The sequence below is a fragment of the Panonychus citri genome, unplaced genomic scaffold (genome assembly GCF_014898815.1).
Source record: "Panonychus citri isolate SS breed McGregor unplaced genomic scaffold, ASM1489881v1 Contig00108, whole genome shotgun sequence".
Lineage (NCBI taxonomy): Eukaryota > Metazoa > Arthropoda > Arachnida > Trombidiformes > Tetranychidae > Panonychus > Panonychus citri.
Genome location: NW_026515513.1, coordinates 269,963 through 296,463, shown reverse-complemented (window position 1 = coordinate 296,463; position 26,501 = coordinate 269,963). Strand labels below are relative to the sequence as shown.

At 32.7% G+C, this 26,501-nt stretch overlaps 3 protein-coding genes across 3 annotated transcripts; 1 reads left to right on the top strand and 2 right to left on the bottom strand.

Annotated features, from left to right (window-relative positions):
* Positions 1-6,610: 6,610 nt before the first annotated feature.
* Positions 6,611-8,444, top strand: LOC128389484 (uncharacterized). The gene is made up of 6 exons (XM_053349084.1): positions 6,611-6,836; positions 6,931-6,990; positions 7,084-7,208; positions 7,270-7,645; positions 7,708-7,925; positions 7,992-8,444. The coding sequence occupies exons 1-6, from the start codon at positions 6,749-6,751 to the stop codon at positions 8,313-8,315; spliced, it is 1,191 nt and encodes a 396-aa protein (XP_053205059.1). The 5' UTR covers positions 6,611-6,748; the 3' UTR covers positions 8,316-8,444.
* A 9,587-nt stretch (positions 8,445-18,031) lies between these two features.
* LOC128389536 (protein FAM133-like) lies at positions 18,032-18,517 on the bottom strand. The gene has a single exon (XM_053349139.1). The coding sequence runs from the start codon at positions 18,515-18,517 to the stop codon at positions 18,032-18,034; it is 486 nt and encodes a 161-aa protein (XP_053205114.1).
* Positions 18,518-21,975: 3,458 nt separating this feature from the next.
* LOC128389324 (mRNA (2'-O-methyladenosine-N(6)-)-methyltransferase-like) lies at positions 21,976-26,459 on the bottom strand. The gene is made up of 5 exons (XM_053348886.1): positions 24,996-26,459; positions 24,236-24,885; positions 23,894-24,156; positions 23,635-23,819; positions 21,976-23,248 (listed from the first exon to the last, which is right to left on the bottom strand). The coding sequence occupies exons 1-5, from the start codon at positions 25,577-25,579 to the stop codon at positions 22,648-22,650; spliced, it is 2,283 nt and encodes a 760-aa protein (XP_053204861.1). The 5' UTR covers positions 25,580-26,459; the 3' UTR covers positions 21,976-22,647.
* Positions 26,460-26,501: the final 42 nt, after the last annotated feature.

The window sequence follows — 26,501 nt, the reverse complement described above, 5'->3', positions numbered from 1 at the left end:
AATTGAGAACTTTTATAACTCGTCTTGTCGTTGTTAGTATCATAAATGTTTAATGGATTAAAATCGTATTAACAATTAGTTAATTGTTGATTTGATTCATCATTTATGTCATTGATTATGTTTGCTTCTTACAATCAACAATTAGTCAACATATTTGATTAGTTTATCTAATCAATGGTGATACTTTATTGTAACAATTAACCTTCATACACTAATCACATCTTATATTGGCCAAGTTTTGTTGTTATATTGATTTAATTCAATTAGATTAACCCAATAGATTGTTACAATTAGCGATTTAACCTTAATTTTTTTTTGAGCAATTGTGTAAAACTAAATCAACGATCAACACTAATCACAATTAGATTTTGTCAGACACTGAGTTAGTTGATCTAATCAATGATGATACTTCATTGTAACAATTAACCTTCATAAACTAATCATCATCTTATATTAGCCAAGTTTTGTTGTTATATTGATTTAATTTAATTAGATTAACTCAACGATGATCTTGATCAACCGGAACTGATTTAGTTTTAAAATCGTTCATTTAATTCAGTACATCCTGCTTCAATTGTAACTGATTGTAATCACAGTCACAAGATTATTTGTATTACAACAATAAATTATTACAATTAACGATTTAACTTTAATATTTTATTTCTCTCTCTCTCTTTATTGGTTAATTGGTTTCTTCCGGAGGAATTAGTGTAAAATTAAATCAACAATCAACACTAATCACAATTAAATTTTGGCCGATACTAAATCTAGATGATAATAATAAATAATTTCAATAATAATAATCAACAATTAATGATAACAGTTAATAAGTTTGATGATTCAAACACCAGTAGTTCAATTAATAATAACATCATTTCAATCATCAAATCTCATTGGATTGAAAATCGTATCAACAATTAGCTAATTGTTTATATTTTGTATTAGCTAAATAAATTTCATATCAATTTGTTCTAATAATTAGATTGTTTAACTCAAATTGTTACCATTCAGGATTGTTATGTTTACATTATGTTACATTTCTTTTCCTCTTTTTAAGGACAATTGAAAAATCTGGTGAATAATGAATGGTGAATTGGTGAACAATATAATAACAAGACCTTGATATCATTTGATTTCACGTTTATTTGTATTTTCTAACTAAGTTGAATTGGATTACAAGATTACAAGATTATTAGTCTAACATTAGTGATCATAAAGATTCGGAAGAGAACAGAGAAAGGAAAGAAAATTTTGATTGGTTTTGTGGGTTTGCTGGTTGTATTGGTTGATGGTAATTCAATTTCTGGTCCATCGATCTCATTAATGGCTTGGATCAACTGTGGATGTTAATAATCTCAGTATGGTAAATTCTCCTTACTTTTGTTTACATATTCTGAGCATATTTCAGCAGAGACGGACATGATGGGTGATTGCTCGGATGCCTGAAAGGTTTACCTTTCACCAAACAAGTTCGGCATTCGGTGTTAATCGACAGAAATACGATTGTCCATGGTATGGTCGATTACATACTGAGCATATCACCGTACAGTCATGGCATTCCATCTCCTTCTGGTAAGAATAAATGGCATATCAAGCATTGTTGCCATCCAATTTTGTCTGTGATTTCCGCTCGAGCGTCATTGTTGAGGAATAGTAAAATCATTTGCAACAATCAAGCGTCTTTGATTTGATTTGAAGGAAATCAAGTTCCTGCCAAATGTATTCAAGGTCTCTTCCGGGCTGTAATTGTGTTGAAGCCAACATTTTCGATTAAGTCGCTTACAATTTCATCGATCGGTATTTGATTGCCAGTGTATAAGAGATTATATGTCGGGATCGATGTTAATCTGCTGAAGGTCACCTCTTCACAATCATCTAAGCTGTGAATTAAGATCTCCAGAGCTAAGGTTTGTCTCTTACACATTTCCTCATCATGTGGTCTCTCATAAACTGTAATACCGGATTGGAGCCAACTCTCAACTGTTTCATTCGAACGAAAGAAAGAATTTATTGTTTCCGTCTGGGATGCCTCTTCCATTTGTAATTTTATCTCCACTAGGGCCAGCGAGGTATAATAATTGAATATAATATATTCAAGCTGTGGTTACCCAAGGCATGGAAATGGTTGTTTACCCGGAACCAGGAAGTGTACTAATTGTGGTGGTAGACATAAACCTGATACATTAAAGTGCTCGAAACTTGTTGTTGAGATCATCCATGGTACTGGTTTGTTTAATTGTGAGAACAGGAAGATCTTGTTAGATTTTGTCTATCGAGCTCATGCATCGAGTCAGAATTAATAATTTAAAATTCGATAATTTCAAAATATCGTATTTCGGTGAGATGAGCGTTAATGATTGGAGGTGGAGCCAATGGTTATTCAACACACTTATCGTTGATGTCCATAGCTCAAAATGTAAAAATTAAACTGAATTTTGGGTTAATTGTGAGCCCGCTTGATTGTCCCAGGCCCTCCGGGCCTTCCTCTGTCGATTTTGATCCTTTTAATGAAGACCTAACCTAACCTAATTTAAACAAACACAGGGATAAGTGTGTTGGATAACTATTAGCTCCACCTCCAACCATTAACGCTCATCTTACCCGTATTTCAATTTAATTTCAATCTTTTGTTATTCGTTTGGAATCAAGAAGCTAGATTAGTTTAAATTAAATAAATCTCGAAATTTTTGGTATTTTTGTCTTAGTTAAAGTCTTAATTATTCAATTTTATTTTAAAATTTCAAATTTAATTCTAGTTTCGAAAATGATTTTGTCAAAAATTGTTAAACAGAAAAGCTTGTCCTGAAAATTTCTAGTCAGAGTTAGTGTTAACTCAGTGAAGTAATTTGCTCTTTAAAATGTGGATATACCTTTTGTTTGTTTTCCTTTCATTTATTTTGTTTATTTTTTGGTTCTTTAATAAATTGTTCTTGTTACATGAGTGAACCGGACGATATGATTTGGAAATGGATATTAGTTTGAACAGTTCTAGGGTAAAATTAAAACCAGAGTGAAAGGTAAGAATATTTTAATATGTTAACTCATCAACAAAGAAATTGATTATAATATTTTGAAGAAATGAAGGAACATTTGACGAGAAGGATGTTTTCTATTCAACCATTTTGGCTTGTACAACTGTAATCTGTGTAAAAGTCGCTTCAATCTTGGACATGATTGTGATTTGGTTCGTCGATGTCACTTATGTATGGAGCCGAAACATATCCGAGATTGTAAAAGATGCGTTATAAATTGCAGAACCTGTGGATTAATACATCGTAAAGGTGCTGAGAGGTGTCAAAACTAATGAGAGACATTTATCGTTATCTCGAAGTGAATTTAATTTTGATGAGGTTTATATCGATTTTTTTTTGATGCTTAATAAGTGTATCTGATACTTTCTTTCGTTTTCTTAAAGAATAATTTCAATCTAATACTTTAAAGTTTACTTTTCTAGTTCTTTGTTTTGTAGTGAATCACTTGATGCTGCTAATAAATAAAATTTATTATATTAATTTTCGGCTTAAACGTTAGAGTTCTAATTTTGTTCAAAATGTTGTCCAGTCAACATATTTTGTTGCTTCTTTTTATTATGTTATTTTTCTCTTTGATAGTTAAATTTGTGATTGTAAAACTAATTAATCATCATTTTTAAATTATTGGTAAGTATTTTAAAATTTTGATTCTTTAACGTTGGAAACTTCTTAGAGGGACAAGGGGCGCCTTAAGCCTCACGAAACAGAGCAATAACAGGTCTGTGATTCCCTTAGTTGTCCGGGGCCGCACGCGTGCTACTGAAGTGGTCACCGTGTAAAATGTTTCCTGCTCGAAAGGTGGGTAATGAACCCATTTCGTGATGGGGATTGGGCATTAATATTGCCCATGAACGAGGAATTCCCAGTAAGCGTGAGTCATTAGCTTGCGTTGATTACGTCCTGCCCTTTACACACCGCCCGCTACTACCGATTGAATGATTTAGTGAGGACTTCGGACTGGTCAATCTAGACTATGAGGTAAAACTTAGAGTCAGATTGTGCTGGAAAAATTTCAAACTTGATCATTTAGAGAAGTATCGTAACAACGTTTCCGTAGGTGAACCTGCGGAAGGATCATTAACAAAACCCCATTGATATCAACGATATTGTATATCTTGTTGTTTATCTCCTCTTCGTAGATCTTATTTATAGGACTATAAGAGTACATAATGTACGTAAACAGGTCGAGGAAGGAAACGTCCAAGTTTCACATCTTAGCACTGACGCTATGATAGCTGACGTTTTAACGAAAGCCCTCGGACGTACAAAGCTTGAAAGGTTTACAAGAGAATTAGGTTTACGTTAAGGGACGGTGTTAGATCTAGAAGATTCTAATGTAACGTCAACCCTCATCGTACATCAGTACATCGTTATAATTAATTAGTTGATTCCCCTCTTCGTCGTCAAGGTGAATTCACCTTGACCAAGGTAACCTTTTTCTTTTGTATATAAAGTCTGTGTAGACAATATACAAGTAAGTCACTTAACAAGTTCACTCTCTACATCAAAGTTAACCCTCACCCTTTATATTACCTTTGTACTGTTTTGCTACCATCTTACACATCTAAATAAAGTTATTTCCAATTCTAGTAAGATTCGTTCTAAACTCTAACAGTTTTTGAGGCCATTTTTCAACGAGATTTTGGTCTAATGTTAAATTCAAGCTCAATTAAAATCTCGTTGAAAATGGCCTTAAAATCATTCAGAAAACTTTACACAATTTAGTTGACGAAAAGAAAGGGAAAAAGAAAGAGAAAAACGACAGTAGCGACTCGCGTGAGATTTATCCCCAAACAGCTCTTTTTGCTGTTGATCGCTCTCTCTTCTTATAATACTCTTTGCTCGGTAAGGCTCAAGATATGTCCGTAAGCTCAACATTCACACTTTAAGCCGATTTTTTTTCGGCTTAGACTGGTGACTTTTTAAGAAAATAAAATTTAATTTAAATTAATTTGGTTAATTAACTAATAAAAAAGGCACTTTAATAATCATCAACTGTATTCATAGAAAATGGATCATTTTTTAAATGTTGTAAGGTTATTTCAAAATTGAGGGTAGGCTGTTTACGACTATGGAACTTTTTCTTGTATAAAAATTCAGTTAGATGATCATCTCGATGTGGGCCATTCGACGATGAAGGAATCTGATCTTTTAAAGATCGCCAAGTTCGTTCGATCGTTTGAGTATGTACATTTTTGTCGAGAGGATTTAAAAAATTCTTGCTATGGTTTACATAGTCATGAAAATAATAGTGATGATTGAGGTTCATATAAGATTTCCAACCATCCGTGTAAATTGTAGTTCCAGGCAAAATTTTCCTTTTAATAACCTCTAATAAGGTGGTTTCCTTTCTGTCTGGAACAATTTCAGCAAATGCAACTTTTGATTGTCGTTCTATGCCCCCAAAAACCCAAACTTGTTCCGATTGATTCTTAGTTAATCGACCTTTATTACTTTTTCGCTTATAAACCATTGTTTCATCCAATTCGACCTCTTTTCCTATTCCTCCGATCATTTTTTCGTTTTTGTTCATAATATTAAAACACATCTGATAAAAAGAACAATTAAAATCATTAATATCAAAAGTTCGAACTTTTCGATTAATCGAAATTTTTTCGATTATCGAAAAAATCGACCAAACATTTTAGGTCATTTCTCGAAAACTATTGATTGTATAAAAAAACTAAAAACTGATCCCGAATCGTCTAATTGAGTACTTTCGAATGATGTATAAAAATTATATGAAAAATCGGTATTCTTATCAAAAGTCTAATCTTGTCAAAGTTACGAAAAAATGAAAAAATCAAACAAGTGGCAAACTTTTTCTCTCGTGTTAATTTGAATACTCAACCAATATTTAAGTTTAATATATTAATCAATTGCATTTTTCTTGCTTATTCAGAATATTTAATAGAAAAAAATAAATTGTCAATATTAATAAAAAATTGTTCTAATCATGAAAAACTCACTTGTCTTAATAAGCTGAAGTGAAGAGAAATCGTTTGCTCGGAGAGGCCTAAGTCGAGTGCGGTCATCATAAGCGATTTGTTTGAACACCAACAAAATATGACCTTCAACAACATCAAAATGGTCAATTTCGATTTTTCAAAAATTGTTCCTTTGGTCCAGTTTGATTGTAATCGACACTTTTTACATATGAAACCCTTACCAAGTTTCGATCTTTTTATTTTGGCTAATACCATTACACCATCACAATCACTCTTAACACAGTTTTTAGGTAATTTGTCAGGAATTAATCCAGAATCAATGGCATAATTAAGCCCAGGAACTTCATCATCAGGGGAAGTAATTAATTGATCAAAATTAACAAAATTTAATTTAGTTGAAACCATTTTAATTAAAGAGTTTAATTTATTGTTTATTTAATTATTTAAAAAATAATAATGTAAATGTGCTCTAATTTGCGCCTTTTTTGACCAGAAAGTGTCATCTATTTATTAATTGATCAATTAAAAGATTAATTAACCAAATTAATTTAAATTAAATTTTATTTTCTTAAAAAGTCACCAGTCTAAGCCGAAAAAAAATCGGCTTAAAGTGTGAATGTTGAGCTTACGGACATATCTTGAGCCTTACCCTTTGCTCTTAATCATCAACAACTTGTTGACAACAATTATCTCGGTCATTTTGTTTTCCCTTTTAATTTTATGGATGGCATTTTAATCTAAAGAGCTCAGGATAGTTAGAAGATTAATATGAATCTAAATGATTTACCTGATGATTGTTTACTTGTGATTTTTGACCAATTTTCTGATCTTGGTTCGTTTCCGAAGTTAACAAAAGGTAAGAAAAAAGTAATTTTTTATTGTTTATCTCGTGGTTACAGTTAATTTGCTAATTAATTTTAATTGTTTCTTCTTGATCTATGGATAATTAGTGTGTAAACGATGGAGAGATTTAGTTCAAATAAGACTACGCAAAGTTATCTACTTGAAATGTAAGTTAAACGATAACTGATGATTCATTTTCTTTGTTTTTCTTGTTGATCGTTGATTTTTATGACGGTCTGTTTTTATTTTTCTAAATTTAGATATTGCTACTTTCTCGCTAGAAATGTTTCCTGTCAAGCCTAAATTGTTTGGTAAATGTATTCTCACTAATGACCTCGTGCTTCTTGAGAGTATTAAACTCTCTCAATTTCTGCCAAATGTTAAGGTATGAAAAAGACTAGAAAATTTAATCCCAATTAATTGATTCAATTTCTGTTTTATGAAAGAAAATTAAATTCTTTAATTTTCATAATTATGACGAACAATGCTTATGCTCAGCATTAGCGAATTTACTTGCCACTGGAAATCCAATCACTCAACTGATCTTCACAATTGATGATCAAATTTTTTCGCATTCATGTCCAATCATTGAGAATTTGTCTCAATTCATAATACCCTATTTGGAAAATATCGAACATTTAACAACGAATGTTAATCTTCTAGTGGAAAATTATTTTCAAGCTTATGGTAATCACAACAAATTGAAAAGTCTTGGTAATCGTCTAGATTTAACGATAGATTTGTCCCATGTTTTGAATTTCGCCGATTCCATGACCAATATTGAACTACTTTTCATCGATAGTAGAAATAGTGAACATTTAAGTAAGTTTTTGCTTCATCTCTTGATGTTTGTTCAGTTCGAGATTTTTTTATCCCTTTTTTAGATCGTATTTCCAACTACAATGGACCAATTTTCGAGAAGCTCGAATCTCTCTATATCTATAATTGTACGAGGCTATGTTTTATCACTCGAATTCTAGACTTTTGTCCAAATTTACGAAATCTCACTCTGATTCTTCCTCTTGGCACCGAAATAATCCAAATAAATAGTGACATTAAAAACCACAATTTACAAGGATTATACATCAATCCTGGTTGTTCGGTAAGTCACTGATATCGATCATAACTTTATTTTGAATATTAAAATTTTCTTTTATTTTTATTCTAGTATGGATACGATATAATTCCAATTGTGGAAAAATTTCCTAATGTTCGATATCTTAGAATCGATGGAACCTTAACGGAATCACAATTAACTAAAATTGTCGAACTACTCCCTCATTTATCAGTATTGGTGTTTTCTGATAGCTTCAATGATTCGCCAATTAAGGATGATCGAATCAAAACATTTTGCAGATTAAAAAATTTAAGCATCAATTTTTTTCATCAACTTAGTTGCCCAGATTTGGAAAATAACGAACTTCATAAAAAGTTTCGAAACTCATTTAAACGTATAAACGTTAACAATAAAGTTAACAATTTTAATCAATAAATTGTTGTATCACAATTCTCTTGTATTGAATAATAATTTGATTCAATAACATATTTTACCTGAAAATTAAACTTCAAGCTAATTATTGACGATTAATAATTGATTAATTTTTATATTTTGAGAAAATAGACTTGAATTAATTGGGTTATTTGATTAGAGTTTCGAGTTGGTCAGAGGAAGAGCAACAATATTGTTCTTGATTAAATAGTCGATTTCTGTGTTTTCAAGTTGATGATCAACGAGGAAATCACGAAGATTATCTATTTGTCTTTCGACTAAAACTGGATTAGCTGTAGTACGATTAAATCTTGGTGCTGGAATCGGTGACCCATCGGAAAGAAATGATTTCGCTTCCTTATTGTGACTAAATTGTGACCCCAGGTCTGTAAGGTTCGATCAAAACATCAGCCTTGGAACAAAGTTTCTCCATCAATTTGATCCCTTCCGAACGTTTCAGGTCAATTTCAAGGCCTTTTTTGCCTCGACTTAGTAAACACTTCAACGGATCTCCTCCGATCTTGCAAAAGAAATCAACAAAATTGATTAAATCGCTAAATCAGTTACCAATTTATTGTCAACTAACTTTTATCAACTTTAATAACTTCAGCTCCAAAATCACTTAAAATTAACCCACAAAAGGAGCTGGAGCTAAACCAGCTAATTCGATTACTTTGATATTTTTTAAAGCCATTTAAGCCAGAGATTTAAATCAATTGACAAAATTGGAAAACTAATTAATTAAAAACAAAAAAATACAACAAATTCTGTACTATAGTGAATGATTTCCTTATTCTAACAGCTGATTAAGATTCACTTGAATAATGACTTCAACTTGAAACTTGTTTTTATCATGATTAATTGATAAATTGACGAGGAAAGACAATCCAAAAGGCAGAATGGAACAATTAATTTTATCTGAGCATCTTTTAATCCTAATTCTTGAGCTAATTTTTTCCTATCAGATTTTGTGAGGAGAGAAATTTATTTCAATTCAAAATGGAAGAACCAAAATAAACTAAGGAGCGATATCTTTAAAAGATATAAACATAAGAGTTCAGGAGATTAATCTGCTCACTACAGAAACCAAGATTCTTTCAGGATCTTCTTCTTCGGGGATTAATTACTCTATTAATAAGTAATTAGAGATCACTAAGTGATGAGAATTGTGAATAGTTGAAATGTGAGGAACACGGAAATAGTTAAACTATTAGGTTTTATTGAAATTGAACAGAATTGAAAATGAGAACACAAGGTAACAAGAAGAGCACTAATGTGATTACTTTGAAAGTAGAATTAGAACTGAAGAGTTACAATGGTAAACATTAAGATTTCTTAGAAATAAAACAGGGAAAACTTAAAGTGAGATTAAACTTGATTAATCAAATTGGGAATAACATAATAGTGTTAATACTAATCCAAAGAGATGATGAGTTTGTCATCTTTACCATTTATAGTTAACAATATTGTTAAGGTTGAAGATAACACTAAGTGTTCACCATTGTTAATCTCTTAGGCTTGAAAAGCGTTAACAATAAAGAAAGAAGAAAGAGGAAAATAGACAGAAAATGATTCTCTTTCCTTATTGACCAAGATTTTGGTAACTTAAAGAGACATCTTTAGATGTAAAATGACAATTGAATCAGTTAATTGTTCTGGTTAGAACTTAGAAATCATTCAATGATCAATTACATATCTAAGATATAATAAAGGAAAGGTTTACAAAGTTCAGGTAAATGAAAATTAAAGATAAATCGAAAACAAGAATAAGCATAATTAAGTTGCATGAGCTTTAGAAAAGTTAATGAATTGAAAATAAGAAAAATGGAGGGAAACAAATCACTGAGTGATTCAAATATGAGGGTTAATTGGGTTTCCGATTTTTCTACCCTTCAGTCTCCACGGTTAAAATGGAGTACCCTCATTAAGACGGCATTTTGAATCCTTCCTGGTGGACTTTGTTGAACGATTATTCTGTCCTACAGGGTAAAATAAATCTCTACAATTTGAGATGATGGAATTTCGGAATTAGCATCAGAGGGACGGGATGAATCTCTAGATTCAAATGATTGCCTGGATTCCTGGGTTGATAGTAATTCTTGGGTTGAATTAAATGGTTCAGATGAATTATTGGGATTAGATGGTGGGTTAGAAGTTGTAGATAGAAGTTCATCTTGGAATAAGTTCATCTCTGAGATTTTCGTCCGATCGGGTGTTCAGAGTGAAGTTTGATGATCTTTGGGAAGATGATTGTTCAGGAATTAGAGGATCAGGTAAATTTGGATCAGGATTACCATCGATAATGAAACGAACAGTTGATGGTAGAATTAGTAGCATCGATAAAATGGATGAATCATTAGTAGATGATTCTTTGATTGAATTAGGGTTTTGATTTGGTGAGCTGATGGTTCCTTTTGAAGAGGAATGAGTATTTTTGGTTGATGATGGTGATGGTGATGGTGATGTGGTTGATGATGAGGATGGAGAGACACATGAAAATTGATCATAACTTGGAATTGTCTCATGATGATGAAAATATGACCAGTTTGGTGGCCAATTAGCCTTTTTAGAGGCGACGAGATTAGAGTAAATTTGATGAAGATGAGAAACTTTTGAGTTTCTAAGATAATGTTCAGAGCTTGATTGTGTATTCCTTGACCAGTTTCAGCGACTTTCGATTCAATTTCTTGCCAGAATCCATGTATCTTGTCAGAGCTTCAACAGCGGGAGAATGTGGTCTGGATGAAATAGTGTAACCAAAAAATCAAGAATGAAATCAGGGAGAGGCAGAGATGATCTGTGGTGAGAAGAGAAATGAATGGTCTCTAACTTTGGTCTTAAAATATCAATTTCGACTGAGGCAAATTGAGTGATTGAAACAATGTCAAAGACCAGCACCAACGATACACTTGGCTGAGGCCAAATAAGTGATCACTTGATCTCTAACAGATCCAAGATTTTTACCAAATTTAATATCTTCGATACGAAGTCCGTGATATTTGGTGTCCATGTAATCGACTGAAACATAATGGATAAGAGTTTCATATACGATTTCACAATTTCCATCGATAATCACAATCCATACTGGATGTGGGGCGAAAACGATTTCACCGGATGAATTAGATCTTCGATTTCTAACATAAGCGGCATGTATTGAGTAGACATTTAATTTATCAAGATTATCGTCCATATTATCCTTAATCAATTGTTGATGTTTGAATTTAAGATCTTCGATCTCAAAATATGTAATATGGTTGAATATATTGGTGGCTTTATTTCGTCTATTAGCTCTTTGAATGAGCTTTTGGGGGTCAGTGGTTGTTGGAGTAACTTCGGTTTCAGAGAAATTTCTCAATGAAATTGAAACCAATTAATTGATTGTCGAACATTTTCTTGTTCTTCATCACTTAGACGTGAGAGGATTAATTTTAATAAATGGATTGATTCGACCACCAGTATCATGGGATGTCGATAGTGAGCTGAGAGGTCGGTTGAATTCATATCTACCTTGAGATAATCTCAACCATTCTTCACTATCATCGAGAAGATACTTTGGAACTTTTGACCATTTAGTGGTTCGGGGTCGAGAGGGAGCGGGATCATATTTGTGGATCGGTGGGAAGCCTAAGGCTTGAGTAAACTCTTCTTCTTCACTTAAAGGTTGAGTGGGATCTTTGGTTTTGGCATAAGTAGTCCAAAAACCAAGTCGAAGGTTAGTTTGGGATCGAATGAGAGCGGGTGATAATAACTTATCCTCAGGATTTTCTTCTCTATTATGAAGAAGGCACGCAAAAAGTTCAAATTTCTGAGAAGCATCGAACATGTGAGATGAGTAGGTAATCTGAGGCTTCGGTGTACACTTGATATGAGCAGGAATATAACTCATTAACCTTTTAGGGTTCGAGGCGACTAAAGCTTTCATGGAATTACCTTTTCTGAAAATTTCGATTGAATCGATGTCAATCTCTTGTCGGAATAATCCTAATCTACACTGAGTTTCATGAGGATAAAGAAGATTTGAACTGAAATGCTTGAGACATAAAGTGTAACGACAAATAAACTTACAATTACGATAGTTAATGTAAGTTTGAGAATGGGGAACTTCACTGAAGGTTGGATAATCATCAATGAGAGCAAATTGTTTAATACAATTCGGAAACAAACAGATGAATTTGTCACATTGTAACATCGGGGTTAGTTGGAGAATCTTAATCAATTCCTGAGTAAACTTGATACAATCAGAACAGTACCAATTGCGACAAAAATTACATTCCTTAGGAATCAACGCTATCTGTTCACAAAAGAAGCATCTGATTTCATGTATAAAATCAGTTAGAGTCTCATGAATGACTGAGCTTTTAGATATTCCTTTAGGAATTTTAGGAAGAGGAATTGAAAAGATCGATTTATCTTGATAGAGATTGAGATACAATTTTTCCCTAATCATTTTCTCATATTTAGAATAAATGACTTTAAATCCTTCTGATTTAATCTTAACAAGTTGTTGGATTCTTTTAAAATTTTCAAGAGAAAAATGTTCTGGTGGATCTGAGGTAGGAAGAGGAACAGGGTATTCATTTTCTTCGAAACAGTAATCATTTGGTCCCAAGTATCTTTTAGGAAATTTTTTCGAAGTAGAAGGTTGAGACAAATCAGAAGGAGATTGAAAATCAACTTTACCTTTACCATGTTCAGGTTCCTTTGGGTTCATTTTTCGTCTTTTTAGATCGATCAGATTCAACGATTCAATTGATAATGATCTCTTTAGAGATGGTGATGGATAAATTTCAGGTGAAGGAAAACGAATTGTCTTCAATGGAGGAAAGTTCTTGAGATGAGTGAGTTTTTGATCAGTAACTGATGATGAATTTCGGTCGATATTAACACTATGTGTTTGAGAGTCAAGAGAGTAACAAGGCCAATCCTTGTGAGGTGGTGGAGTACCAGGTCGACCAAGATGGAGCACAGGTGAACGTTCAGTATCAGTATCGAAATCAGAATCTTCCTCTACTAAGGAGCGATAAAAAGCCAAAGGCTTACGTTGAGTTGAAGTTGAAGGTCGGGGCTCTTGAGAAACACTAATAGGTGTTGGGGTTGACTGAGAGTTTTTATCCATCGTAAAAATTTGATTAAGCGGCAATTGATGAATCACTTTAATGATAATTAACTGCTTAATTAAGCTTTGATAAGAGTTTAAAAGCAAAGTGAATGAGCGTTTAAAATCCAAAATGGATGACGATGATACAAAAGAGTCACACTTGAGATAGCTAAAGCTATAAGAGTACCACTTAAAACTTATCACAAGTTTAAGACTTAATTTTTAACACAATTTGAATTAATTAATAATTGTTCACAATTAAATGAGTAATTAATCGAAATGAGTAAAATTTTGATAGAAAATCTCAAAGAGAAAATAGAATTTAAGAGAAAATTCGAAAGAGAATTTGAAGAAAACAGAAAATGATTATAGTCATATGGTAACAAAAGAGTTAATGTGACAGAGGGAGAAGAAGATGGCGCGAACAATTGACATGCGACAGTAACGCCTTCTCTATTGTTCTTTGAATAATTAAAATTCGGCAAATTTAAATTTAGAAAATTAAATTGCTTTAGCAATAAAACTTGTTGATTCAAATTTTCAATAGAAAATTCAAATTTTTCCTCACTTGTTGATATCATGTAAAAGGAATAAAGAATAAAAATATTCTGATTTTTTCTTTGATATCGAGTTAAAGGTTTGTCGGAATTATTCAAAGTAGATTGTTCAGCAATGAGTTTATCAGAAGTTTTATATTTTCTTCTTGATTTGGAAATGGGAAAATGAGAAATATCAGTGACTGATTCTCGAGATTTAGACAAATTATCATTAAGTTCATTCAATGGAAGTGAGTGTTTCTCATTGATTGTTTCAATAAAATCATTTAGATTGGGATGAGAATGAGTTTGAATATCACTTGAGTGATTTGATTGATCATTTTCAGGGTTGATCTCGGTTTGATCAGAAATAGAATCAATAATATTTTCTTGTTCAGTTAAAGTCTTGAGATGAATTTCTGTCTGTCTATTGATTTCAGGGGTATTAAAGTTTTCTGTTTCAAGATAAGAATCGGGATTAAAATGATTATCTCTAAGAGATTGCATTTCTGGTGAAATTTTTCCTTTGTAAAGTTTGGTGTTTGAAACATTTACGGTAAATAGTCCAAGATCATCTAAATCTAACAGTAAAAGTGAACCTTTTCTGATTCCACAAATGAGATGAGGACCATGGAATTTATTTCTAAGTTTCTTAGATATTGAAGAATCCATCGATTCATTTCTGACCAAAACGAAATCACCAAGTTTATATGGAGATTGAGGATGGAGCATTTTAGTGCGATTAATTTGGTACAATTGTTGAGCATTTAATCTTGCAAATGCGAGCTTACGAGCTTGAATAACATTGACAGGTGAATTGTGATCTATTGATAGATAGTTATCAAGAGGTTTATTCGGTTCTCTACCAAACACTAAATAGTAGGGACTAAATCGAGTAATTTTATGTACCGATGAATTAATTGCATAAAGACTAGCTTCGAGAGCAAGTTTAAAATTTTTAGTTCCATTTCCGGAAACATAAGTTCGTAGACGTTCAGCAATTGTCCGATTACATCGTTCTACAATTCCTTGGGATTGAGGATGATAAGGAGTTGAAACATCATGGCTAATACCATTTATCTTGAAAAATTCAGAGACTGATTCTGATAAGAAATTAGTACCTTGATCGGTCTGAATAAATTTAGGGTAACCAAATTGGTTAAAGAAGAGGGACAAAAAGTTTATAACTGTTTTAGCAGTTTGATTGTTGGTTAATTTTGCATAGACGTATCGAGATAAAACGTCAACAAGAACGAGAATATACTTCTTACTATTTCCAATTGAAATTGGACCTTGCACGTCAAGTTCAAATCGCTCGAAAATTTCTCTGGGGATTGGTTTTGTTGATGGATCAACATAAATCACATTTGAAGGCTTAGTTAGGTTACAAGTCATGCAAGAGTCACATAAAGTTTTCACTTCTTCGTAAAGGTATTTACACCAGAATCGTCTAGCGATATTTAAATATGTTTTCTCGGTCGCAAAGTGACCTCCTAACGGCGATTCGTGTTCATGTTGAAAAATTTCTTTCAAGATTATCTTGTCGATCACCAATCTTGAACCAAAGGGAGTACGAGTATCTTTACGGTATAAAAGATCGTCTTTAATCGTATATCTCTTAGCAGCAATTGAATTTGGATTTTCCATTTGAAGAATGATATTTTGAATATCGACATTTTCCTTTTGTCTTAATCGGACTTTTTCCTTCCACAAGGAAAATTCAGCTCGAGATGTTGATTGAGGTTTTAAATGATTGATTTCAGTTTCCGATGTATAAAATATACTGGGAGGTTCTTTAAGAACATTAGGTGATAGTAATGGGGATTCAAAAGAAAGATTGATTAAGTTCATACCGATATCATGATAGTGATAATCTTCCGGGTCGATGATGTATTCGCTAAGAAACACTTTATCCAAAAATTCTTCCTCTGGATCGATAGTCTTACGATGATCCCATTCTGATTGGTAACGGAAAAACAATCAGGGGATGAGTTGAACCTTTTCGGTAAATCACTTTGAAATTGAATGCCGAAAGCATAATGGACCATCTCTGTAACCTTGAATTCTTGAAATTAATTTTGGTTAATTGGCAGAGAGCATGATGGTCAGTTTCGACTAAGAATTTTTCACCATCAAGATAATGAGTATATTTGTAGATTCCAACTAGGATTGCAAGAAGTTCCTTTTCAGAAACAGAGTAATGAAGTTGATGTTTGAGTAATTTTGGGAGAAGAAACTTATTGGTAACCAATCTTTGATTTCTTCAATGGGGGTTTCAGAGTTATAATTCTCAGATTTATCGTCTTCCTGTAGCAATATACCACCAACAGCAATATCGGAGGCATCAACGGAGATTTTTCTCCTTAGATTAGGGTTGAAATGTACCAACAACGTAGTGTTGAGTAATGAATTTTTCAAGGTATCGAGAGCTTTTTTATCGGCTGGGAGGATTTTGAATTTTCTTTCCTTTGAGATGAGACGATATAAGGGGGCAGCGATATTAGAATAATTTTGAATATACCGACTGAAGTAATTATAACATCCTAATAGGGATTGTAATTCTCTGATATTCCGTGGATAAGGGAGGTTAACTAAAGCTTGAACTTTTTTGGGATCTGGTCTGATTCCATCGCCAGAAACAAGGTGACCAAGAAGTAAAATTTCAGTTGCACCAAAGGTACATTTTTCAGGCTTAACCTTGAGGTTAAATTTACGTAGTCGATCCACCACTTGTTGAGTATTATTCAATAATTCAAGAAAGTTTTTTCCAACAACAGGTATATCATCAAAATATCCGATACAGTCTTTATATTGGAGTCCATCTAGGACTTGATTCATGAAACGTTGAAAGGTAAAAGGAGCACCTGAGAGTCCCATGGGGAGTCTCTTATACTGATATTTACCGTCGGGGGTAACGAACACAGTTTTTTCCCTTTCTGAAGGTGATAGTTCAATTTGATGATAGCCTTGGGCTAAATCGAACATGTTGAAAAATTTTCCACCACGAACAACTTCAAGACAATCATCAATTCTAGGCATTGGGTGTTGAGGCACCTTAGTTATACGATTCAATAACCGATAATCAATAACCATTCTTGGTGAACCATCGGAACGAGGGACTAAAATTGCAGGAGAACCACCGGGAGCATTTGATGGTTCTATCAAATCATGTTCTAACAATTCATTAATTATTGTTTTGAACTCTTCACGACGAGTTATTGAACAGTTGTAGGGTTTCTGATAAGGAACGATTTGATTTTCTAAATCAATGAAAACGGGGCAAACTGAAGAAGGAACATAACCAAGATCATGTTTATGTTTAGCAAAAATATCTTGATAAGAATTCAGTAATTCAAAGAGTTGATCTTGTTGATCGACACTTAATTGTGGGTTAATTTTTTGTTTGATTTTCTCAACGAGAGAAAGATTAAGTTTTTCATTCTGAATTTCAATCATTTCTTGATTATTTAAGATATCGGTTTTAGCGATAAAAGAGTTTTCAGGGAATTCTTTGAATTTTGTGGGAGTGATTTGGGTTAAATGATTATCATTATTAGGATTAGCGGATGAATTAGAAGAATTACTTAAGATGTAATCTGAATAATTGTTACCAGTTACTTTAATTGAAGTTTCAATAATATAATCAGTTTCATCGGGAGTGCAAAATCGGAAATAAAAATCGGGATTTTCATATTCAATAGAATCGGGATTTTCTTTGGTAGTTATTTTAAATTCATTACCATCAGATGCGATATTCATATAATACACATGAATGAAAGCATTGCCAAGAAGAAAAACTGGATCAAAGTTCTTACAGATTTGGAGCTTGATAATTCTGGTTTCCTCCATGTTAACGTGCTTGACCATAGCATAAGCAAATCCAACAGCATTAACATAAGAGTCAGAGGCTATCCCTTTGAGATATCGACTCAATGGAACAGTATGAACATCAAGTTCCTTGGCCAATCCATAATCAACGGCACAAATAGAAGCACCAGTGTCAATTAACACTTTACCTTCTTTTAGAAATTCTTTGTTGGGTGAACAAAGTCGAAGGTTGATTTGTGGCATATGATCAATGTTTCCTACTTTAGTAAGTTGTTGAACATTTCTTGATGTTGCAAAGGCAATGGATTTCGAATCGCACTTTGAATCGGTTCACGAATATTTGATTGAACGGTCTCTTGTGGAGTTGAGGCTGAATTATCAATGATTGATGTATCAGGAACAAGAGAAGTCATATTAGCGGGATAATTAGCAATGGCGGGAACGGTTGTATTAGATGAATTACGATTTTGTTGAGCAGCTTCTTTCTTTCGTCTTTCAACTAATTTAGCACAATTTTCAATCGTATGATTTTCATCTTTGCAATATCTACATCCTTTAGTAGATGAACCAGAAGGTCGATGAGATTTATTTTGATTATCTCTTGATGATGATTTGTACGATGATGAATTGCTATTGTTAGAGCCAAAGTTGTTACTTTTGAAAAGTTTACCAGAAGATGATTTTTCTTTATCATAAGGTTTACCTTGTCTAGACTTATCTTTGTCTTTTTGTCTTTCTTTCATAGACAATTGATAATCAAAATGTTTTCAGGTTAAAAATGAAGACTTTTGTCTTATCATCATTTATACTCAATATAAATATCATCTCTTATATATTTAGGAATATGTTGAATCAAAGAGAAAAAACTCGTTCATTTACCTCACCAAGGTTTACTTACCAATCTTTTCATATCACCGAAAACTTTTCAGGGTGATCTTCAGGGTGAAAGCGACATTGTTGCAATTCAAAATCGGCACTGTATTGGCTTTCGGGTGTTCGAAGTTTTTCGAAAAGAGATTCAACATAATGGTTATAATCAATAATTGATTCTAATTCAACAGCAGCGGCTTTGATTTCGTGAGTCATAGACTTTTGCAAAAGTCTCAATCGTGTGGCATCATCCACGTTTTCCTTAGCTAAACGGTCACGCGTCTTTACCAACCATTGAAATTGATCTTCGCCTTTCTGAAATTCAGGAACATGCGGATCATTTTCAATTGTTTAACAATTTCGACGAGGCATTTGTTGAAAATGGAGAATCATTAGAATGATATGAAGCTTGAGATGTTGATGGTTCAGTAATATCTGCACCATAAGTGTTCAAAACGGTTTTATCTTGTTGAGAGATCAAGGGATAATGGTAGGCCAAAAGTTCAGAATGACTAAGATTAATGATGACTTCATCATCTTTACCAATAGTCTTAACGAAGTTTGAATTTCGTTCTCAGAGATTCCATTCATACGTAAATCAGAGATCCACTCAGGATAGGTTGATTTTCAATTCACCAACAGGTAAATCAAGAATTTCATCTTGAGTAAGATTTTCACCAAGGAGTAACAAGTTAGTTTTAATTATCTCAGTTAAACGTTTAGTTGCTAATGAGCGTAAAGGTGGAGTAAATTCCATAAATCAAATAGAGAAAGAGTTTCAGTATAATCAATATCTCTAAGAGATTTCTCATCCATAACAATGGATTGTTGTCTTCGCCTTGTAACAACAGGAGTAGGTGGAAGTTGAGAAGGTTGTTGAGGAGAAGTGTGGACAGTTTCATCAGAAACATTACCTTGAGTAGTTGTTGTCTTTTTTCGACCTCGTTTAGGACCCATGTTTGAGTTACACAAAGAAAACTAAACACAAAATATCAATGATTGATCGGAGATGAAAAAGATGATCCTGGTAACCTCGCCAAATTGTGAGGAGAGAAATTTATTTCAATTCAAAATGGAAGAACCAAAATAAACTAAGGGCGATATCTTTAAAGATATACATAAGAGTTCAGGAGATTAATCTGCTCACTACAGAAACCAAGATTCTTTCAGGATCTTCTTCTTCGAGGATTAATTACTCTATTAATAAGTAATTAGAGATCACTAAGTGATGAGAATGTGAATAGTTGAAATGTGAGGAACACGGAAATAGTTAAACTATTAGTTTTATTGAAATTGAACAGAATTGAAAATGAAACACAAGGTAACAAGAAAGCACTAATGTGATTACTTTGAAAGTAGAATTAGAACTGAAGAGTTACAATGGTAAACATTAAGATTTCTTAGAAATAAAAACAGGAAAACTTAAAGTGAGATTAAACTTGATTAATCAAATTGAAAACATAATAGTGTTAATACTAATCCAAAAGAGATGATGAGTTTGTCATCTTTACCATTTATGGTTAACAATATTGTTAAGGGTTGAAGATAACACTAAGTGTTCACCATTGTTAATCTCTTAGGCTTGAAAAGCGTTAACAATAAAGAAAGAGGAAAGGAAAATAGACAGAAAATGATTCTCTTTCCTTATTGACCAAGATTTTGGTAACAAAAGAGACATCTTTAGATGTAAAAATGACAATTGAATCAGTTAATTGTTCTGGTTAGAACTTAGAAATCATTCAATGATCAATTACATATCTAAGATATAATAAAGGAAAGGTTTACAAAGTTCAGGTAAATGAAAATTAAAGATAAATCGAAAACAAGAATAAGCATAATTAAGTTGCATGAGCTTTAGAAAAGTTAATGAATTGAAAATAAGAAAAATGGAGGGAAACAAATCACTGAGTGATTCAAATATGAGGGTTAATTGGGTTTCCGATTTTTCTACCCTTCAATTTGGAGATGTATTAATACTTGGAAATTGTCCCTGGAAATTTCTTTCTAACCCTTATCTCTGAGCGACAGACAAAATCGCTCGTCTCTTTATTCCGCTTCGAGGTCTACCTCTTGAATGGGAATTCAGGCTAAGAGATAGCCAAGGATCAAATTTTTCTGATGGTCATCATGCATCAGGATGATGGCTTTTAAACAGAGATGATCACAGGACTGGATTAACAGGGAATCGAGGATCGAGTCTTTCGTTGACCTGGTTGACCGATCAACATTATTATTACCACTGTTATACTATTATTATTGTTATTATTAACATCTGATGAAAATAATAATGAAGATGGAGATGAATACACCGAATCGTTGTGATTTTCTGATGATTCAAACGACTTAAACCAAAGAGTAAGAGTAACGAGTTTTTTACTCTTTGGCTCATTTGCAATTAGTATACAATTAATTGTGTGAATTATAATTATGAAGCAAAAGATTAACTAATCCAGTCGATGATAAAATTGATCATTTGCCGATCAAATCACGATATTTATGATTACCTTATTGATAAAATCTTGCAGCCATTAAATTATTTTCACTATCATTTAATTTATCTTTTAATGATAATTTATTTGATCCATTGGTTGAAAGTAATTGTGATGATTTTGTTGTCGGTGGGCAGAGGTTGATTTAACTGTAATACTTTTTGGCTTGGAATCAATAGTTTTGCATCAATGGACTTGATATAATTGTATTGTCGTGATGATTACTATTAGAATTATCTTTGTTAATTACATTAGATGAACATTTAGATAATTCTGAACCATGGGATGAATTGGAAGATGTTGACAATGGAGGTGAAATTGAACTTGAAATAACTGGATCAGGTGAATACTAAATGATAATCGTGTTGATTTAACACAATTAATATTGAAGTTGATTGTCACCTCATCGTTAAATTTTTCATCACAATCAATTTTACTAGTCTGTTGATTATTGGATTCACTGTGATTAACAATATTTTCAGAAGATTCAATTGATTTAATGATCTCCTTGTTATTAAATCACTTTGATCAATGATGTTATTTGAACATAAACCAATGTTATTGTTAGTCTAATCAATACTAATTCAATTACTCTGATATTTTTCAAAGCCATAAGGGATTTAAATCAATTGACTTTGTAACGAAATTGGAAAACTAAATCAATTTTAATTAGAAACAGAAAAAAATACTAATAGTAGATGAATTCCTTTAACAGCTGATTAAGATTCACTTGAATGATGACTTCAACTTGGAACTTGTTTTTATCATGATTAACTGATAAATTGATGAAAAATGTTTAACAATTGGTTATTCCGATTAATGGGAATAATTAATCTCGACAGTTTGAGTAAAACTTGAATTGTGTTATTTACATTAATTTACATTTGGTTAGAATAATGAGAATCAATACAGAGAATGAATTTAAATGTGTAACTTGTGATGAAACAAATTTTGTTTGTTGTTTTTTGTTTGTGGTTCCAAGATGAAGATGTGATGGTGATGATGAGGAAGAAAAAATTATTTGTAGCATAGCATTACATTAGTTTCCATGGATGATGTTAATTGAACTGAATGATGATGATGATGATGAACTTGGTGAATTATGGTTGAGTTTATAATCGCGATGATTAATAAAAAAAAAGGAGAAACGAATGTCAAGACGCTCTTTGTAGTTTGCTTTTGATGTGTGATGATTTCTTAACATAACAAAGGGTAAAATTATCATCATTTGTTGGTAATTGATAAGTGATTGGATTTCAAATCAAATACAATCTAAACACTATGAACCGAAACAATCAGTGACTATTGATTTTTCTGTTGGGGGTTAAACACTCAGAATGAGTTAAATTCAAAGTGTAATCGTTTAAATTGATTTGTAGTAATCCACGTAATGGTCCAAGAAAGGTATGATGATGTTGATTAGTAATGGAAATAATTTAGATAATTACACAAAAAAAAAGAAAATTAATAATCTCATAGTTAATTCTAACATTTTGAAATTTTACACCGGTAGATCAAGAGACATCAGTTAATTGCTGTGGAACTGTTGCTGTCGGACTTGTAATTGGTTCTTTAACTGGTAAATCTTTAGAGGTTAACCCATCAGTTGTTGTTGTTGTTGTTGTCGTTGTTGTTGACGATGTGGTAGTTGATATTCCAGGTCCTGGCGTTGGTGGAGGTGATAATAAACCAATTTCTTTATCCTTCGAGGTGTCTCGGGTCATCTTAAAAGCGTTGGTCAACTCTTCAAGTTTTTGGGAATTAGGTCCCCATCGAGTGAAACCAGGCTCGTTTTGCAAGAAAATTACCATCATCGGAACATTAGGTTTGAAGTGAAGCTGATTCGCTTCACAAAGATGTTGGTAACCATTTCTAAGTTCATAATCGTTAGATGAGATGGTGATTTGTGCTCGTTTGAAAACACTTAACTCTAATTTATATAAACAACTGATGGGGTTTTCTTTGTACTCAGGGATGAAGACAATAAATGAAAGAGGATCAGAAGTATTGGCTAGCAGTCTTTCGAAGTGATCAAAAGTAGCTTCCATCAATTGCTCGCTGTAGGGAGGAAATGCTTGAAATGATCCACCAACTGGGAAATAATTAAGAATAGACCTGATTTATAGAAAAAATAATAAAAAATATCAACTTGTTAATAAATTGATCGTAGAAATCGTTGATTGGAAATAATTTTTTTTTCGTCTAAGCACATCGCGCCAATTTAAGACTTCAGAACGAAGTCAGAAATGAGCAACATAAAAAGAAGCATGAAATTAATTGATAATTAAATAGATGCTTCCTTGAGAATAGATTAATATGAAATGATGATTAAAAAAAATGGTTTTATAAAATAGTTGAATGTCCTAAATAAAATTTACCGCCAATTGATTTCAGTTACGCGGTATCTATTTTCCCGCCTTTTCATGGTAAGTACGATGTACTGAACAGTATGGAAATAGAAAAATTTTATCAGAGTAAATATTAAAAAGATGATTAATTACCCTCGAGATCCAAAAAAGCCGTCAGTGTCACCAAAAGCTGAACAATATTGTTTAAAATAGCAATTGAAAGGAGATGCGAAACATTCAAAGGTAACACCAAATAAACGTTGAACGCAAGTGAAAACAGTTTTGGGCAAAGAAACTTGAGTGAAAACTCCTTCTCCTTGAGGATTACCCAAAAATACCTAGAAAAATCAAAATAGTCAGAAAATTAATCATGAAAATTGAGAAGAAAAAATCCAAAGACCAGAAAACTTACCTGGTATCTTTTAAGGAGGCTAAATAGTCTGGGTAAAAAAATATCAAACTTTTTATCATCGTAGCAATTGTAGCGGTAAAGTTGCTCCATTTTTTGTAAAAACAAAGGTTTTAAACGAAGCGTATCAGTTTTGTACTTTAACAGAACGAATTCTTTCTCGGGATGATATTGAATTGTTGGATACTTTGGACAGCGGTAAGCCAATTGCAATGAATAACAATAAACTCTTTTAGGTTTTGGAGGCCTTAAAGGAGCCGTGATTTCTGTAGACAATGAAAAAAAGGTAGAAAAAAGTTTTAGAATCAACGATTTAGAGGGATTTAATGATTGAGATTAACTTACCAGGTATTTCATCTTTTTTCAGAATCTCTTTTTCGGCATCACTTATCTTCTTAACATAACCACATGATAAATTATAAAGTTTGGTGCATATTCCTTCAACGGAAGATTTTGCAGCTTCGGTAAGATGAGGCTGACATTGGGTTCTAAGATGCTTAAGGCGTTCTTCATAATCTTCAAAGGTGGCATTTAAAGTTTTTCTTATCCATTGGAAAGCTTCATCAACACTCCATTTAACAATTCGTCGACTTTCAGGACTCGCATTACGAGATTCGATCATCTTTTTTGCTGCTTCAGCATATCGAGATAACTGTTTTCGCGCCTCAGCGCCAAACTTGGGCCGAGTAAGTCGAATAGGTATATCAGCGATAATTTCATTGTACAAAGATCGAGATATCTCGGGAACACAATTACTGGGTAATACAGGATCAACTCCTTTGTCGATTGTTTTTCTTTCTATTAACCAACGGTTAAAAGATTCACGAGGTGCATCAATATTTTCCCGAGTATGGCACATCTCTTGGTATTGCGAACGAAGTTTTAACACATAATTAAGACGAAGAATTTCAATATCAGGGTGAGGATGAGGTACGATAACAGGAGCCCGCTCCCAGATGATGACATTTGAAGCAACTTCTAAATCCCATGGTCCACTGGAAAGTCAAAGGAGATAAAAAAAATAAAAAGTAAAATTAGTAAATATCTCGAAAGAGTTAAATCAACAATTAGCTATGAAAATCTTATTACGAGATTAAAAACTAACCTTAAAATAAACTTCTTATGCGAACCACTGTATGGATCGTCAGATGATGTTGACGGTCTTTTCTCACCGATTCGAAGAGGTCTATGATTCGGTTCTGGCATAGAAATCCCTAAAGGGTCAGTAATTGGATCATAATCACCACCTCCTCCTACTCCACTTTCACCTGAAAGTGGAGGCATCTCCCAAAGAGATTCATTGGTAACTTTATTAAAATAGTAGGGTCGCTGTTCGCGTTTTGACCAAATCACTCGCCAGCCTTGTTGTAATAAAGCCGGTGGTAAGTCATGGGAAGGATCATGAGTTGATGATGAAGTAGACGAAGCCTCAGGAGAAAGTAAATTGATATTGGCATTGTTGTTATTATTATTGTTGTTGTTGGTGTTATTGGCGGTATTTACGTTAATGGTTAAGTTACTGTTATTATTATTATTATTGCATCCATTTTGAGGTGTTACTGTTGGCGTTTCTGGTTCTTTACCGGATAATCCAGTGGATAATTGTTCAATATTATTCTTTGGATTAGCAGCATCGTTCTTATCTTCCTTCAATGAGTCAATTCGAACTGCAGCTGACTCTGTTGACATGTTAAAGCAATTTTATCGTGGAAGAGAAAACTTTTGAGTCTTAAAAATTCACCACCAACATTTAACATGAGATAAAATATATCCTTTTGAATTTTATCTTTCCCTGTCAGTTAAATTAAGCAATCACCGAGAAGAGTAGATGGGTTTACCTTCTACTAATCCACTAACCACAGTTAACAATGGTAGCAGAATCATTAATAGAAGCACAATATTTTAGCAAAAACAAAGTTTGAATCCTTCAAAAGGTGATTACAATTGAGGTAACATTATGTGATGTTAGGGAAAACAGCATCAGTACAGAAACAAAAAGAAAAACAGTGATAAAGAAAGAGAAAAAGAGAGGAAGATAGAGAAAAAAAGGGAGAGGGAGAAGTGAAATTAACAAATCCTCACCCAGAACGTGAAACTAGACAAGAAAAGAAAGAATAAAAAAGAAAGAGGAGAAAGAGAAATAGACAGATAACCAGAAAGGTAGGGAAAAGGGAAGCAAGTAAAGAAATCACGGTTTGGCTAAAAGATGAAAATAATGTTGTTTGATGTATTACAAGATGAGAACAGTTTCGAGTAAAACATTGACATGTATTGACTTTAAGGTATATATCGGAGTTTAATTATTCTCCAATCACCATAAACACCTCATTTAACCACAAAATAATCCATGATTAATTAAATTTCTACGTTCATTATGAAGAAATCAAGAAAATTGGATGATGAAGATTAAGATTACAGAAGAGGGTCCAATACATTAACAACTAAATTGGTTTACACAATTACAATTAAATTGAACACCGCACAAACAATGTTGCTACTTAATTGTTGTTTAATTAAAATAAACAATTGATGATAATCCACTGGATTATCCGATTAGTAAAAAAAACCAATTTCCCACAAATTATATTGTCAATAGAAATTTAAACCAACA

Coding starts and splice junctions, on each gene's coding strand:
- LOC128389484 (XM_053349084.1), top strand. CDS start 6,749: ATGAATCTAAATGATTTACCTGATGATTGTTTACTTGTGATTTTTGAC. Junction 6,837..6,930: donor GTTTCCGAAGTTAACAAAAG/GTAAGAAAAAAG, acceptor ATGGATAATTAG/TGTGTAAACGATGGAGAGAT. Junction 7,646..7,707: donor TAGAAATAGTGAACATTTAA/GTAAGTTTTTGC, acceptor TCCCTTTTTTAG/ATCGTATTTCCAACTACAAT.
- LOC128389536 (XM_053349139.1), bottom strand. CDS start 18,517: ATGAAAGAAAGACAAAAAGACAAAGATAAGTCTAGACAAGGTAAACCT.
- LOC128389324 (XM_053348886.1), bottom strand. CDS start 25,579: ATGTCAACAGAGTCAGCTGCAGTTCGAATTGACTCATTGAAGGAAGAT. Junction 24,157..24,235: donor GAAAAAAGATGAAATACCTG/GTAAGTTAATCT, acceptor CATTGTCTACAG/AAATCACGGCTCCTTTAAGG. Junction 23,820..23,893: donor GCCTCCTTAAAAGATACCAG/GTAAGTTTTCTG, acceptor TGATTTTTCTAG/GTATTTTTGGGTAATCCTCA.